At 44.6% G+C, this 17,955-nt stretch overlaps 1 protein-coding gene across 1 annotated transcript in view; it reads left to right on the forward strand.

The window, feature by feature from the left end:
• The window catches only part of LOC127627230 (protocadherin-15-like), a 505,252-nt gene that overhangs the window by 273,897 nt on the left and 213,400 nt on the right, over positions 1 to 17,955 (forward strand). Inside the window, exon 17 of the mRNA XM_052103574.1 lies at positions 1,997 to 2,076. Within this exon, the coding sequence (XP_051959534.1) occupies positions 1,997 to 2,076 (80 nt within the window). The remainder of the gene's footprint in view (positions 1 to 1,996; positions 2,077 to 17,955) is intronic.

Genomic DNA, 17,955 nt, shown 5'->3' on the forward strand with positions numbered 1-17,955 from the left:
AAACAATGGATTCACTAATGAATTGCGCTCACTGATAACATTTATTTGCGCATGCTGTTTGCTTTTTTTTTCTCCCAATTTGGCATGCCCAATTCCCAATGTGTGTTTTTTTAAGTCATCGTGGTCACGTAGTGATTCGCCTCAATCCGTGTGGTGGAGGACGAATCCCAGCTGCCTCCGCTTCTGAGAGTGTCAACCTGTGCATCTTATCACTTAGCTTGTTGAGCGCATCGCTACACGCCATCCACCGCGGCATCCACGCTCAACTCACCACGTGCCCCACAGAGAACGAACCACATTATAGCTATCACGAGGAGGTTACCCCATGTGACTCCACCCTCCCTGGTAATTGGGCCAATTTGGTTGCTTAGGAGACCTGGCTGGAGTCACTCAGCACGCCCTGGTATTTGAACTAGCGTACTCCAGGGGTGGTAGCAAGTGTAATTTACCACTGAGCTACCTAGGTCCGCTGTTTGAATTTTTTTGTGTTCGGTTCACATAAGGATTTATGCAAATCAGGAAACAAAAGTCCCACCCAAAACTCACAGCATTGGTTGAGCCAATGTTGTTGCATCTGCAATATTTTTACAGTTTTCAAAGAAATCGTCTAGGTTACTATTGTAACCTCAGTTCCCTGATGACTTGAACGAGACATTGAGTCGAAGAAGCGACACTAGGTGTCTTTCTTGAGAGCCTTGGGCATCTCTGAACTTGAGAAAAGGCCAATGAGAAATTGATAGAAAGAATTTGCATGTCCCGCCCCCAGACATATGGGTATAAAGGTAGGGAAATTACAATCGTAATCTAGATGATTTCTTTGAAAACGGGAGAGTCGAACCACTCTGTAAAGTCTTCTCCAACACAGCCCAAAGACTTTCAATGGGGTTAAGGTCAGGTCTCTGTAGTGGCCAATTATTGTGTGAAAATGATTCCTTATGCTCCCTGAATGACTCTTGGCATTGTCGTCCTGAAATATACCCATGCCGCCAGGGAAGAAAAAATTAATTGATGGGATAACCTGGTCATTCAGTACATTCAGGTATTCAGCTGACATTTTATTGCCGCATAACTTTGCTGAGCCTAGACTTGACCATCTGAAGCAACCCCAGATCCTAACTATTATTTAAATACAAACTGCAACTTTTTGTTCAATTTTGTCTTTTAAAAAGGGGTCTGGGTTTCACAAAAACAGCACAGTGTGAATACAAAATGGACTGAGACCCCGTAACGGGTCAGTTAGACCAAAAAGAGATCTGAGCCCTCTGCAGAGATCACAAATAGTGTGAACTCAAAGAGAACTGGGTCCTTTTTCACTCTGTTCACTTCTTGGACCAATCAAAGTGGTCTGAATTTGGTTCTTTTAAAAAAGACCCGTGTGAAAACACCCTCAGTTGCCTCTGCTTCTGAATTAGTCAGTCTTTGTGGCTTGCTGCATTACCGCAGAGACTTAGCATGTGTGTAGGCTCACACTATTCACTGTGGCATCCACACACAACTCACCACGCACACCACAGAGAGCAATAACCACCATGTAGTGACCACAAGGAATGTAACCCACATGACGCTACCCTCCCTAGCTACTAGGCCATTTGGTTGCTTAGGAAGCCAGGCTGGAATCACTCATTACACCATGGATACGTAGGGGTGTTTGCCATGGTGGAGTCCAGGGGTGATAGTCAGCGTCTTTGCTCCCTGAGCAAAGGCCTAAACTTGTAATTACAATCTTTTCATCTCCAATTGAAGAACACATTAGACACAGGGTGTTACGTTGAAATACCGCAACTGTTTAGTTAATCCAGTTTGTATTAAATTTGTTACAGTATTTGAAATCTAGGATTTAATACTTTCCTAAGTTGATAAAGTATAATTGTTTTTTTTTTTTTTGCTGTCAGAGATTTTCTGATTGCAATGTTTTGATGCTGGAGGGGCGTCAAGCCAAGTCTGACTGAGCGTAATTGAATTAGTGTAACAAAACACTGCTGTCTGTCATTTGCAGGCAACAGACCGTGAAAGAGATCCCATCATATACACCATCCTGAGCGGAGATCCAAACAACATCTTTGAAGTCTCCCAAAAGTAAGCTCGCTTTGAACAGCCAATGAACAGCTGCTCTTCCAACATCCATAATTTTTTTTTGGAGAAGTTTTAATTGTGATGTAAACACAGACATTGTCTTTTATTTTGTTTTGTTTTTCTTTGTATTTACAGTGCAGCCCAAAAGTTTGAGAACACTGAATATTCAAGATTATTTGCTTGTTCACTTAAACAAATAAATAAACAGAATACTTTAGAAAAGTCATGACATTAAATGAAGAAGAAACATTTAAAATTCTCAACTACTACTAGGTTACTAATCAAATGTGAGTGAATATGTGACTTTAACCATGTTAACAATGTACAAAAGGTCACATTTCCTTCTATACCAAATATACCAAAGGGGGGCATACCAAATTAAATGAGGTCTGAAATTCATAATTTATTTATTTTCCCAGTTCAGCTTTGTAATCAAATTGTTATACTGACAATACTATTTGGAAATTGTTTGCAATTTGACAACAATACAAAACAGTAGCATTTTTTACTGGTGAAACAGACTTTTGGTGCCCACTGTATCTGTGTGAGTAAAAACAATGGTAACACTATACATTAATTGTCCCTTTATTAAGGGTTAACAGTGCATTCAGAAAGTATTCAGACCCCTTAATTTTTTTAGGTTGCAGCCTTATGCTAAAATACTTGAAATTATTACTTTTTTTTCACATCAATCTATACTCCATACCCCAAGTTTTGATAACTTTACAAACTTATAAAAACCTGAAATATCACATTGACACAAGTAAGACCCTTTTCTATGACACTTGAAATTTAGCTCAGGTGCATCCCATTTCTCTGGATCATTCAATTGATTGGACATTATTTGGAAAAGCACACGTATAAGATCTCACAGCTGAAAATGCATATCAGAGCAAAAACCAAGCCATGAGGTCAAATGAACTGCCTGCAGAGTTCAGAGACAGGATTGTGCTGAGGCAAAGATCTGGGGAAGGCTACAAAACAATTTCTGCTGCATTCAATGTTCCCAATAGCACAGTGACCTCCATAATTCTTAAATGGAAGAAGTTTGAAACAACCAGGACTCTTCTTAGAGCTGACAGCCCAGCCAAACTGAGCAATCGTGGGAGAAGGGCCTTGGTAAGAGAGGTGACCAAGAACCCATTGGTCACTCTGGTTGAGCTCCAGAGATCATGTGTGGAGATTGTAGAAACTTGCAGAAGGACAACCATCACTGCAACACTCCACCAATCTGGGCTTTATGGAAGAGTGGCCAGATGTAAGCCTCTCCTCAGTGCAAGACACATTACAAAAGCACCTAAAGGTCTGATGGAAAGAAGATTGAATGGTTGGGCCTCAATTCAGGAACCACTCATCACCTGCACAATACCATCCCAACGGTGAAGCATGGTGGTGGTAGCATCATGCTGTGGGGGTGTTTTTCAGTGGCAGGGACGGGGGATTGGTTAGGGTTGAAGGAAAGCTGAATGCAGCAAAATACAGAGATATCCTTAATGAAAACCTGGTCCAGAGCACTCAGTACCTCAGACTGGGCTAAAGGTTCACCTTCAAACATTACAATGACCCTAAGCACACAGCCAAGAGAATACGAGAGCGGCTTAGGGACAACTTTGTGAATGTCCTTGAGTTGCCCAGCCAGAGAGTCTCTGGTGAGACCTAAATATGGCTGTCCACCGACAGTCCCCATCCAACCTGACAGAGCTTAAGAGGATCTGCAGAGAAGAATGGCAGAACATCCCTAAATCCAGTTGTGCAAAGCTTGTCACATCATAGCCAAAAATACTTGGCTGTAATCGCTGCCAAAGGTGCTTCAACTAAGTACTGAGTTAAGGGTCTGAATATTTATTTAATTTATTTTTAAATAAAAATGAGCAAAGTTATCAAAAACCTGTTGTTTAATTTGACATTATGGGGTATTTAGTGTAGATTGATGTGACATTTTTTTAATAATTTAAGCATAGGGCTGCAACATAACAAAATGTGAAAAATTTAGGGATCTAAATACTTTCTGAATGCACTGAATAAACAGGCTCATTAATTACTAATAATGATTTTACAGGTGCTTAGTAAATAATTTATATGCATTTATAAATCTTGCTTGGAAAGGATGATTTAATGCAATGCCTGCCAAATAGTTAGCCATTTTACCTCACGTGTTATACATAATTAATATAATTTATATATTAACATTAGTAACCCTTGAAAATGTACTGTAATGTAAAGTGGACATATATTAAGTATTTATTGGATGAAGTATACGTCCAGTGTGGTTTTATCCACATCAGGCTAAATTATATGAAATACTGTATGCTGTGAATGAGCATGAAGACCTGAAAAGTGTTTTTGCGAAAAACTTTAAGACTAGATAAAATAATTATTCTGACATCAACATAACAAGTAAACTGACAACAAAATTGAGTCAAGGCATGACAATAATTCATACAAAAACACAAAGATATAATAGTCTATTGTTGCTTTATTGTGACATAAATCAAGTATAGATATTTGTATTTATAAAGCATTTATAAAATGTTTGTTTAAATTGCTCACTATTTGGCTAGAATTGCATGACGTTTTTATCCATGTTGTTACAATTGCATATACATCATTTCTAATTCATATGTAAAGGCTTTATACACCCTTAACAAAGGGAACATTAAAATATTATGTCAAACGTTTGCATGGTTAAAGCCATATCTTGACATACACTGAATGCATATATTATCTTGACACAAATATGATGCATAATTAATAACGACTGATAATAAAAAAAACTAATGAAAAACAACAATACATATATATATATATATATATATATATATATATATATATATATATATATATATATATATATATATTAGTTCCTATTTTTTCAAATGCAGCTTAAGACATTTTCCCTTAGTGTGTGGTGAAAGCAAAATAGTACTTGAATGTTTTTAGAGAATACATTTCAGATGTATTTACTGTATTTTATTCAGCACTTAGCAACACGAGTAAACAACATTAGTGGCCTATCTCTTATCCTCTCTATTTCTTTAGTAATGCATGTAGTAAAGAATGTTATTGTGCGTAGTGTCCAGGGTACCAAAAGACATTTCAGTCATTGCCCAAAGCAAATCTTCAGATCCAGTTCTCAAGGCAAGATATGCAAACAGAATGCAATCTGAAGAATTTGTTACTGTCCCTTCAATAAGTAACTGATGAACAGGACAAATGTGGCTACTTTTCCTGGACTGTCTGTGCTTATTTCGAACGGTCACGCCCCCTTTCCTTCCTCTCCTCTTTAACACAATGCCTTCTGGTCCCCACAGAGTTTCAGATAGAGCTGTCTGTTAAAAGGGTTTGTGTAACTGTGGAGTCTGGGAAAGTGTGGCTGGAGGGTAAATATGATAATATAAAGTATATGTTTGCAAAGCATTTTCATGGAGGCTAAACTTTTGGGGTTATCCTTTCAAAAAGTAATCAAAATGGAATTTAAAAGTGAAATTATTCAGAAAGGTTTAAGATTACTGATACATTTTCAAGTGGAAGGTATGCAGGAGATTAAATGGATATGTGGTATTCTCATTAGTTTTGTGTGTTCAGCAGATGTCTGCAATCAAAAGTCAGAGATTGTAATATAAATGTAAACACGTTTCATACTTGTCCTTGTAAGATCAGGGCAATTGCAGAAGTTCAGAACGAGTTGATTTTGCAGCTTAGTTTCAATAAGTTTTGAGTTCTGAAAATTACAGTATGTTTTCATAGTACAATTAACTCTTTTATCTCAAAAGTTGCTTTTTAAATGACCCCTTTAACATGGCAGCATTATGACAACATGATGTAAAATTTGTGACAACCAATTTCACAGACCGTGTGGCAATAAATTAAGATACCATTCACAGGTTCCCTCTCAGTTTAGAAAACCCCATATATAAATAATGTTTCCATTATTGGCTCAGTCTGACATAGTTAATGTTTGCAGCTGTTGCTTATAATAACAATAACTCTTGTTTTCTGCGGTTATCATTACAATTGATGGTATTCAATAGGGGATATGATTCAGACTCTGTGCATGCTCTTTGACATGTACAGATGCTGTTTTGTGGTAAATGTGTGATGAATATACATGAGGTCCTCAGGAGCCTTTCTGAAGATGCTGCTTTGCATTTGTTTATTTGATTTGGAGAACACGTGACTGTCTGCAGCAGTGTTCATATATCTCAAAGAATATCCAGTGGTTGTAGTGGGCATATTATGTTAAAGGGTTAGTTCACTTAAAAGTAATTTACTTACCCTAATGCCACTCTAGATGCGTATGACTTTCTTTCTTCTGCTGAACACAAATTTAGATTTTTAGAAGAATATCTCAGCTCTGTAGATGCATACAATGTAAGTGAATGGTGGCCAGAACTTTGAAGGTCAAAAAGCACATTAAGGCAGCATAAAAGTAATCCATACGACTCCAGTGGTAAAATCCATATATTTAGAAGCAATATGATGTGTGGGTGAGAAACAGATTCGTATGTAAGTCTGTATATTTAAGTTTTCTATAAATTCTCCTCCTTGCCCAGAAGCTGTGATATGCTCAAAGAATCGCCAAAAACAAAAACAGAAGAATGTGGAATTTAAAGTGAAATGGAGATTTATTGTTTTAAAAAAGGCTTACATATTGATTGGTTTCTTACCCACAAGTATCATATCACTTCAGAAGACATGTATTAAACCACTAGAGTCATATGGATTCTTTTTTTGCTTTCTTTATATGCTTTTTCGACCTTCAAAGATCTGGCCACCATTCACTTGTATTGTAACGACTTTTTTTTTTCTACAAATATTTGTTTGTGTTCTGCAGAAGAAAGAAAGTCATACCCATCTGGGATGACATAAGGGTGAGTACATGATGAGAACATTTTGTTATGGGTGAACTATCCCTTTAAGACTATTTTGACTCATAAAGACAGATTTTTTACTATATGCAAAAATTCTGGTCCATTTGAATCTTAATCTGGACAAGAACCACTACGTTAGAATGGAGAAGTTCGCCAAGGGGTATGCAAAGCAATAAACCCCAGTTTATTTTTTGGTTTGTTTTTCTATGGCATTTAGTGGGAGTTTCTTTTCATAATTGACTCGTGATTGACTGTAAAGAAAACCTAGCAATTTGTTTCATTGTGTTACAGCATTGCCATATGGCAGCATTTATATTTTCTACATTTTCTCTAAAACTTTGTGAGAGAGAAGTTGTTAGGAGTTGATCAGTTACCAACAACATCTTATAAATTTTTCAAACATGCAGCAGAAATATCATGATGTAGAAGATACGCACCAATCTTTTTAATAGAGCAATTTATGTAGCATTTCAGCAAGTGTATCTAAAGACCAGCTCATATTGTCAGCGACGTTTTTTACTGGATGTTGCTAGTCTCTTTATTCTGTGTTATCACTCTAATGTTATTGGTTGGCTGCACATCTGGCCATGGCTTTAGAAAATCTGATGACAGATGAGATATATTTGGCCAGTGTTTTGCCACTAAAAATGAACATTCAGCAGGGGAGATTGTTTTTATATTAACTGCAGCTGTGTCTAATGCGTCTTATACCATGGGTCTGTTGAATGCTTGATTCTGATTGGTTGAAGGACATTCAAATGTGTGAAATTATTTTTAAAGTAAACGCACAGCTAGGTGTAGCGATTGTGTGGAAGGAGGGGAAGGCAGACGGGAGGTGTGGATCCAAAAGCGGGCTTTATTTGAAATAACACAAACGCTGGGGAAAATAAAAGGTCCACGATGGGAAAAGGAAACTAAAATGCTGGATAACATACAGGAGGAGTGCGGACAGCGACCATACACGAGGGGTAGGAAAATCCTCGAACGGGCTGAGAGCTGGGAACAAGAGCAGCAGGGAGAGAGGTTAACACAGAACATGTAACGTCAACGATCGACAGCGGAAGGGGAAAACAGCGGGGTTTAAATGGACAGACACGGTGATAACAAAATGACGAACAGGTGCGGACAATAACACGCAGACAGGGCCGGAAACGACGGGAAGAAGGGAAGTGTAGTTTTCACAGAGACAGTGAAACACGGGCAAACAACAAGGAAGACATGACAGGGAGCATGAACGGTAAAACAGAAAACACGGGCGGACAACCAAGGAGCGTGACATGGAAAGTGACTAGTGACGGGTGAAACAGAAAACACGGGGCGGACAACACGAAACACGGTGCAGACGACGCGACACATGGTGCAGATGACGCGAAACACAGTGCAGGTGACAGGAAACGTGGTGCGGGTGACACGAAACCGTGACATAATCCCCCCTCAAAAAGACCGGATTCCAGACGGTCCTAAAACAAACAACAAAAACCATAACAATGACTGAAGAACCCAGGAGAGAGGGGGTAGACTAGGGAGAAAACAGATAGACCAGGGGGAAAACAAGGAGCATAGAAACAGACCATGGGGGTACAAAGGGCAGGCGGGCAGACCAGGGAGGCCGAGAGGGCAGGCAGACCAGGGATGCCGAGAGGGCATGCAAGCAGTCTATGGGGGTGTGAGAAGGGGACCGGGTCAGGTGGCCTGGGAGGCGTCCATCGGGTAGGGACAGGTTTAGGAGGCCAGGGAGGAGGAGTGGCCACTGGGGGAGTTGGCAGAGCCAAGGAGGACTTCTGAGGCGGAGCAGTCGGAGACTTGGGTGGCTGCGCCGTGGAAGGTGTAGGTGGTGAAGCCACTGGAGGCGGAGCTGAGGGAGCCACTGGAGGCGGAGCCGAGGGAGGCTCAGGAGGTGGAGCCGAGGGAGGTTCAGGAGGCGGAGCCGGGAGAGGCTCGGGAGACTCCGGAGGCGGAGCCATGGTTGGCAGAGCTGTAGGAGGCTCAGCGGGTGGAGCCGAGGGAGACTCAGAAGGCAGAACTAAGGGAGGCTCAGGAGGCGGAGCCGAGGGAGGCTCAGGAGGCGGAGCCGAGGGAGGCTCAAGAGGCGGAGCCGAGGAAGACGGCGGCGCCGTAGGAGGCTTTAGGGGCGGAGGGCTCTGGAGGTGAAGCCAAGGGAGGCTCGGGAGGCTCTGGAGGCGGAGCTCTAGAAGGTTCTGGAGTCTCTGGGAGCAGAGCCGTAGGAGGCTCGGGGAGAAGAGCCGTAGGATGTTCGAGAGGCGGAGCCCTAGAAAGCTCTGGAGTCTCTGGGTGCAGAGCCGTAGGAGGCTCTGGAGGCGGAGCCATAGGAGGCTCGGGGAGAAGGGCCCTGGAAGGCTCGAGAAGCTTGAGAGGCGGAGCCCTGGAAGGCTTGAGATGCGGAGCTCTGGAAGGCTTGAGGGGCGGAGCCCTAGAAGACTCGAGTGACTTGAGGGGCGGAGCTCTGGGAGGCTCGAGATGCTTGAGGGGCGGAGCCCTGGGAGGCTCGAGATGGTTGAGAAGCGGAGCCCTGGAAGGCTCGAGATGCTTGAGAGGCGGAGCCTTGGAAGGTTCGAGGGTCTTGAGGGGCGGAGCCCTGGGAGGCTCGAGAGGCTTGAGGGGCGGAGCCCTGGGAGGCTCTAGAGGCTTGAGAGGCGGAGCCCTGGAAGGCTCGAGGGGCTTGAGGGGCGGAGCCCTGGGAGGCTCGAGGGGCTTGAGGGGCGGAGCCCTGGGAGGTTCGAGAGGCATGAGAGGTGGAGCCCTAGGAGGCTCGGGAGGCGGAGCTCTGGAAAGCTCGGGAGGCGTTGGCGCTTGGACGGTCATGGCTACAGGCACTGGCTCAGGGACGGTCGAGGCTACAGGCGCTGGCTCAGGGACGGTCGAGGCTACAGGCACTGGCGCAGGGACGTTCGAGGCTACAGGCGCTGGCTCAGGGACGGTCGAGGCTACAGACGCTGGCTCATGGACATATGAGGCTACAGGCACTGGCTCATGGACATCTGAGGCTATCAGCACTGGCTCACTGACGTCTGAGGCTACAGGCATGGGCTGGTTGACCGTGGTATGCGCGAGCTTGGGTTCGCTGGACGCTGGGGGCCGAGCCACGGGGCGTTCTGGGGATGGAGCTGCGGTAGATGGAGGCTGGAGAGCAGAGACCCTTGCTTTTCTCCTCTTCCTCCGGGCGGATGAGGCTGACAACGCTGGAACGCTGTTCGTGGTTGGCGTGGCCTCAGGCTCGCTGGCCGTGGCTGGAGTGGGCACAGGCTTGCTGACCGTGGCTGGAGTAGGCTCAGGCTCGCTGACCGCGGCTGGCGTGGGCTCTGGCTCGCAGACCGGGGCAGGCGTGGGCTCTGGCTCGCAGACCGGGGCAGGCGTGACAGGGAGCCCAAAGGTGAGAGCCGGGATCGAGAGAGGAGGTTGCCCGGCAGCGAATTCCTCCACGACGAGACTTACGTATTCCTGCCAGGTGTAGTCTCCAATCTCTGGCAAATCATCACCCCGCTGTGTAGGTACACCAATCCTGTAGACGGTCTTCAGGAGGTTGTCATCCCAACCGGTGTAGCCGGCCATGCAGGAGAAAAAGTGGGAGAACTCCCGGATGTTTAGCTCCATATGCGTCAGTCCCACGAAGAAAGCCGCTGGATCCATTGTGGTCGATCATTCTGTAGCGATTGTGTGGAAGGAGGGGAAGGCAGACAGGAGGTGTGGATCCAAAAGTCTTTATTTGAAATAACACAAACACTGGGGAAAATAAAAGGTCCACAATGGGAAAAGGAAACTAAAATGCTGGATAACATACAGGAGTAGTGCGGACAGCGACCATACACGAAGGGTAGGGAAATCCTCGAACGGGCTGAGAGCTGGGAACAAGAGCAGCAGGGAGAGAGGTTAACACAGAACATGTATGTCAACGATCGACAGCGGAAGGGGAAAACAGCGGGGTATAAATGGACAGACACGGTGATAACAAAATGACGAACAGGTGCGGACAATAACTCGCAGACAGGGCCGGAAACGACGGGAAGAAGGGAAGTGTAGTTTTCACAGAGACAGTGAAACATGGGCGGACAACAAGGAAGACATGACAGGGAGCGTGAACGGTAAAACAGAAAACACGGGCGGACAACCAGGGAGCGTGACATGGAAAGTGACTAGTGACGGGTGAAACAGAAAACACGGGGCGGACAACACGAAACACGGTGCAGACGACGCGAAACATGGTGCAGATGACGCGAAACACAGTGCAGGTGACACGAAACATGGTGCGGGTGACACGAAACCGTGACACTAGGAAGTAGTTCCAGGTCTTGACCTCATAACGCTTCCATATCACTTCCCCAAATTATTTCAGTTAATTCAAAGAGCCCTGCAGGCTACCACAACATAATAACCAGTTAAAACAAAGACATTGTTTAAGTACATCAGATAGGAATGACAAACAATATCTATAATATCCTAAATTTATTTTAATTTAAATTGAAAGTGTCCTTGGTCTCGCTCTCTCTCTCTCTCTCTCTCTCTCTCACCCACACACACACACACACACATGTTGGTGCGGCTATCCTTATGAGTACTCTCCAAAGACATAAGGATTTTTATACAGTATGAACTATAGATTCTATCCCCTATCCCTACCCCTAAACCTAACCCTCACCAAAAACTTTCTGAATTTTTACATTAAAAAACAAACAAACATAGTTTAGTATGTTTTTTTTTTAAGCAATTTATATTATGGGGACACTAGAAATGTCCTTATAAACCACATTTATAGCATAATACCCTTTTAATTACCATTTTGAAAAAATGGCCTCGTAAACTACCCAAACCCGCCCACACACACACATTGTATTCTATATTGTGTGTGTAACGCTTGAGCAACGAGGCAGACGAGGAGATGCGGATCCAAATGCAGTTTTGACTTTATTAAATAAACAAACAGGTAAACACAAAGGAACAACCCTCAATGGGGAAATAAAACATAAAACTGAAAACTAGACACGATGAAGACAAACAGAGAACTCGAGCAGGGAACACATACCAGGCTAACTACAAACAATGATAGACAAGGACTGAACCAAAAACCAGGGTATAAATACATGAACATAGGAAAAAGGGGCCAATGAACAAACAGAACTCAAACAAGATAACAAGGTGATAAACAGAAGTAAAATGGCAAATTAACAAGGGCAGGTGCAAACAATGAATGTGAACACGAAAGCTAACAGAGAGACTGTGGAGTTACAAAAGGGCCAAAAGTGAAAACTAAGGAGTACAAAAGTGACAAAAATGGTAAACAAAAGGGCAACGGTGGAACAAGACAGGGTATTCATAACAGAGCCCCCCCTCAAGTGATCGGCTTCCAGACGATCCTAAAAAACAAAGACAAAAGACAAAAAACCAAGAGGTGTCCTTGAGAGGCGGAGCACTGGAAGGCTCGAGGGGCTTGAGAGGCGGAGCTCTAGGAGGCTCGGGAGGAGGAGCCCTGGAAGGCTCGAGAGGCTTGAGAGGCGGAACCCTGGAAGGCTTGAGAGGCTCAAGAGACTTGAGAGGCGGAGCCCTAGGAGGCTCGGGAGGCGGATCTCTGGAAGACTCGGGAAGCTCGGAGGACAGAGCTCTAGGAAGCTCGGGAGGCGGAGCTCTGGAAAGCTCGGAAGGCTCGGAAGGCAGAGTACTAGGAAGCTCGGAAGGCGGGGCACTGGGAAGCTCGGAAGGCGGAGCACTGGGAAGCTCGAGAGGAGCTGACTCTTGGACGGGCGCGACCACTGGCGCTGGCCTTTGGACGGTTATGGCTACTGGCGCTAGCTCTTGGACGGTCGTGGCTACTGGCACTGGCTCTTGGACGGTCGTGGCTACTGGCACTGGCTCTTGGACGGTCATGGCTACTGGCACTGGCTCTTGGACGGTCGAGGCTACTGGCGCTGGCTCAGGGACGGTCGAGGCTACTGGCGCTGGCTCAGGGACGGTCGAGGCTACAGGCGCTGGCTCAGGGACGGTCAAGGTTACAGGTGCTGGCTCAGGGACTTCTGTGGCGACAGGCGCTGGCTCATTGACCACTGAGTAGACAGGCACTGGCTCACTGACCTCTGAGGCGACAGGCACTGGCTCACTGACCTCTGAGGCGACAGGCTCTGGCTGGGTTACCGTGGTATGCGCCGGCTTGGGTTCGCTGGGCGCTGAGGGCAGAGCCAAGAGGGGTTTAGGGCACGGGGCTGCGGCAGGCGGAGACTGGAGAGCAGAGACCTTTCCCCTTCTCCTCTTCCTCCGGGCTGATGCGACTGGTGAAGCTGGGACGCTGTTCCTGGTCAGCATGGCTTCAGGCTCGCTGGCCATGACTGGCAAGGGCTCCGGCTCGCTGACGGTAGAGACCGCAGGCGCAGGCTCGCTCACCGTGACATGCGTGGGCGCTGGCTCGCTCACGGTGATATGCGTGGGCGCTGGCTCGCTCACCGTGACAGGCGTGGGCGCAGGCTCGCTCACCGTGACATGCGTGGGCTCTGGCTCGCTCACGGTGACAGGCGTGGGCTCTGGCTCGCAGACCGGGGCAGGCGTGGGCTCTGGCTCGCAGACCGGGGCAGGCGTAACAGGGAGAGCCTGGGACGGCTGAAGAGTCTCCACAGTAGGTGGAGAGGTAGGGTCCTTCCCAGCATGGCCCACAGTGAATGGGGAGCCGCACAACAGTAGGGTCACCTCCAGGAAGTCGCGGAGAGTCCAGCCGCGTGATGCCAGCGGCAGCCGCTCCTTCAGCCAGCCACTCAGGTTGTCCCTGAAGAAGACCACAAGGGAGGTGTCCGCAACAGCCGCAAGTTCTAGGAAGTCGCGGACGTGGGCCTCAATCGGACGGTCCCCTTGCCTCAGGCAGAGCAGGTGGTATCTGGCGCGTAAAACCGCTGGATCCATGGTTTGGTCTTTCGTTCTGTAACGCTTGTGCAACGAGGCAGACGAGGAGATGCGGATCCAAATGCAGTTTTGACTTTATTAAATAAACAAACAGGTTAACACAAAGGAACAACCCTCAATGGGGAAATAAAACATAAAACTGAAAACTAGACACGATGAAGACAAACAGAGAACTCGGGCAGGGAACACATACCAGGCTAACTACAAACAACGATAGACAAGGACTGAACCAAAAACCAGGGTATAAATACATGAACATAGGAAAAAGGGGCAAACAGAACTCAAACAAGATAACAAGGTGATAAACAGAAGCAAAATGGCAAATTAATGAGGGCAGGTGCAAACAATGAACGTGAACACGAAAGCTAACAGAGAGACTATGGAGTTACAAAAGGGCCAAAAGTGAAAACTAAGGAGTACAAAAGTGACAAAAATGGTAAACAAAAGGGCAACGGTGGAACAAGACGGTATTCATAACAGTGTGTATTGTACATGCTACCAAAGCAAAATAGCCATATAAATGAAGACATTGGTTAAAGTAAATTGGTTAAGAACATCAAACAATGTCTATAATGTCCTACATTTATTTACATTTCGGTTGAAAAGCACCCTCACGCTCCTCGTCTCACCCGCACGTTTACTCACATGAATACGCTCGCGTGCACACACGCACTACCTTGTTATTCTAATGCCAAAAAGCAGCGCATCCTCCGTTGCTAGATCTAAAGTGACATTTTCGAACCAGCAACGAAAGCTTGAGCTGTATCAAAGCTAGCTACACTTGATCAATACAGCAGCTTCCATATTATCTGAAATATCTGTGGGAAGCACACTCGCGATCACCCAAACACAAACTTTCTCACACACACACTGAGACTTGTGTCACGACCAACAAACAGAGCCGCACCGCCACGACTTGTTTTATCCAAAATAACTTTTAATATGGGAAACTTTTTAAGTTTGAATGTATTTCGCCCTAATCAGCCGCACACAAACACACACACGCACGCACAAACGCACTATATTGTTACTCCAGTAAGTGCTTTTGTAAAGCATTGCAAGCATCGCAATCCTCCGTTTGTAGTTCTAAAGTCCATACGGCATTCCGGGCCGCGTCATCAGAGCGCGCGTGAACCAAATGGCTGGTGTTTTTATGGACATTTTCAACCTTTCCCTCTCTTTGTCTGTAGTCCTCACATGCTTTAAAATGTGCCTGTACCAAAGCAATCCAAAATCACTTGCTTAAATTACTGCCATACTGTTGCTCTGACTCCCATCATCAGCAAATGCTTTGAGAGGCTAATCAGAGATTACATCTGCTCTGTGCTGCCTGCCTCACTGGACTCAGTTTGCATACTGCAACAACCGCTCCACTGATGATGCCATTGCATCTACACTACACACTGCTCTCTCCCACCTGGAAAAAAGGAACACATATGTGAGAATGCTGTTTGTAGACTACAGCCCAAAATTCAACACCATATTGCCCTCTAAGCTTGATGAGTAAATCCGGGCCCTAGGCTTAAACAGTTCGCTGTGCAGCTGGATCCTGGACTTCCTGTCAACCAGACGCCATGTTGTTAGAATGGGCAGCAACATCTCCTCGCTGGGCTGTGTTCTCAGCCCATTCCTGTATTCCCTATACACACATGGCTGTGTGGCAACACATAACAAAGGAGCTTGTAGTGGACTTCAGGAAGAAAGACAGAGAACACAGCCCCATCACCATCAATGGAGCACCGGTGGAGAGAGTCAGCAGCTTCAAGTACCTCGGTGTCCACATCACTGAGGAACCCACATAATCTGTCCATTCTAAGGTCGTTATGAAGAAGGCTCACCAGCGCCTCTTCTTCCTGAGACGGCTGAGGAAGTTTGGAATGAACCACCACATCCTCACACGGTTCAACACCAGCACCGTAGAGAGCATCCTGACTGGCTGCATCACCGCCTGGTATGGCAACAGCCCTGCCCTCAACCGCAAAGCCATGCAAAGGGTGGTGCGAACTGCCAAACACAACATCGGAGGTGAACTTCCCTTCCTCCGGGACATATATACCAGGCGGTGTGTGAAAAAAGCTGGAGGCAGGTGGTATCGCATCATCAGGACCTGCACCAGCCAACTTCATGACAGCTTCTTTCCCCAAGCAATCAGACTTTTGAACTCTTCATCTCTCACGATCAATAATCAGCACTGCACTTTGTTAATCTTACACTGGACTGTCATAAATGACATTCTCTCTTAACAACACACCGGCAACTGACTATACAGCACAATACAACCTACTGTGTATTTTATATATACAATTTTTATTGTATACTGTGCATTCCATATTGTGTGTATGTGTATGCTATATTGTGTTTATTGTATACTGTACATTGTATATTATTATTTGTATATTGTGTTGTGTGTATATTAGATATGAAATTGTGTTGTGTAAATCTGATGTTTATTGTAAATTGGTGTACGTATGTCTCATTACTGTCATGACTGATATGTTGCTCGGAACTGCACACAAGACTTTCACCCACTGTTGCACTTGTGTACATGGTTGAGTGACAATAAAGGGATTTGATTTGATTTGACAAGAGAGTTTTAGGGACAAAAACCAAATGTCTTAAGGTGTGGTAACTGTGGTATAAGTGGAATAACTGACTCTGACCTGTTTTGTTTTTTTACCACCTTGGGTGTGCATTATTTTTCAATAATTCAATGGTCTGTCTTCAATTATTCCATACATGTCATTAACAAAATGAACAATCTAACACTTCACGAATCAAACTTACTCAGAAGGTTGACCATTTCTGACACAGTTTTACATGAATATTTTTTTTTATTATTATTATTATATCCATGCATGTGGTTACAGACAAATAATATAGAACAGTACAATCAATGACAACATTCACCTCTCCTCTATCTTTCCTGCTCTCGACTCCAGTCTCGCACAGGAGATGGATGACATGAGCTTCATCATTTGTACTCCTAAATGGCTTTGCATTATAAAGTTAAACTTTCCAAAAACTTTGTCTCGTCTCCTGACACGCCCACATCCTGTCGCCAACAGTCACTATCGCTCCTGTCACTGGAAAGCGCCAGATTACATTGAAAATGAATGGTCTCCTGTTGCTTTGTGGCTGCGAGTCGCTGACAATGTGAATGGTGCTTAAGGGTGACCGCAGGAAAAACAGTCTTGGAGACAAAATCAAATATCATGTGGCTTAAAAACAACATATGATTGGTTACCTTACAGACTGCCCTTATATTTCTAACAATGCATTATGCTGTAGCCATTTCTCAAAGGTGAGACAGTGAAAGAAAATAATTGTTGCCGTATGGCTACACCATACCATTAACATAATGGAACACAAAAACGTACCCTTTTTATGAAAAATTCCACAGGAAGATGTTTAAACAGTTAAAACTCTTCAGAATTAGCAAAAGCTGTCTGAATCATTCATCACGCTGAGCTAATAACCCATAATGAATTCCAGTCATCAAATGCCATTAAATACATTGCTGGTTTTTAAGGATTGTATTTTTGATATAGTACCACACTTGTAAAGCAGAGTGGGCTTTCTCAGTCCACAATCTGGTGTACAATTCCCTTACCATTCCGCGATTTCTCAATTATACTTGCATTACAGTGTAAACAAATGCAAATGTATGGCCAAATGCACTGTGTACTACAGCACTTGATGTCCCATCTCATCTGAATGGACCACATTGTTTCACTCATGGCTGCTGTTGCCTGACAACAATTAATGCAACTCTAATCGTCCCCAAGCACATGCAAAATGTCCTCGGCTTTTCAAAGTGGCACAAGGCTTGCTAGGAATTTTACAAGTGATGATTATATTGCCAGGCCATTTCTTTCAGCAGCACATAATTCCACTTAGCCTATATTTGATGAACTAATTTCAGCGGAAAATGATTCACTTTGTCTAGATTTTGACTGTGGCCTGTAGCATGTATAACATTTTCCAGTTTTGTTTAACCATGCCACATGATGTGAATTTAAACACGTTTGCCCTCTAACTGCTGGAAAGTTAAAGAGATAGTTCTCAAATGGTAATTCTCCCTCATGTTATTCAACCATCATGTTGTTCCAAACAC

This window comes from Xyrauchen texanus, chromosome 33 (assembly GCF_025860055.1).
Source record: "Xyrauchen texanus isolate HMW12.3.18 chromosome 33, RBS_HiC_50CHRs, whole genome shotgun sequence".
Lineage (NCBI taxonomy): Eukaryota > Metazoa > Chordata > Actinopteri > Cypriniformes > Catostomidae > Xyrauchen > Xyrauchen texanus.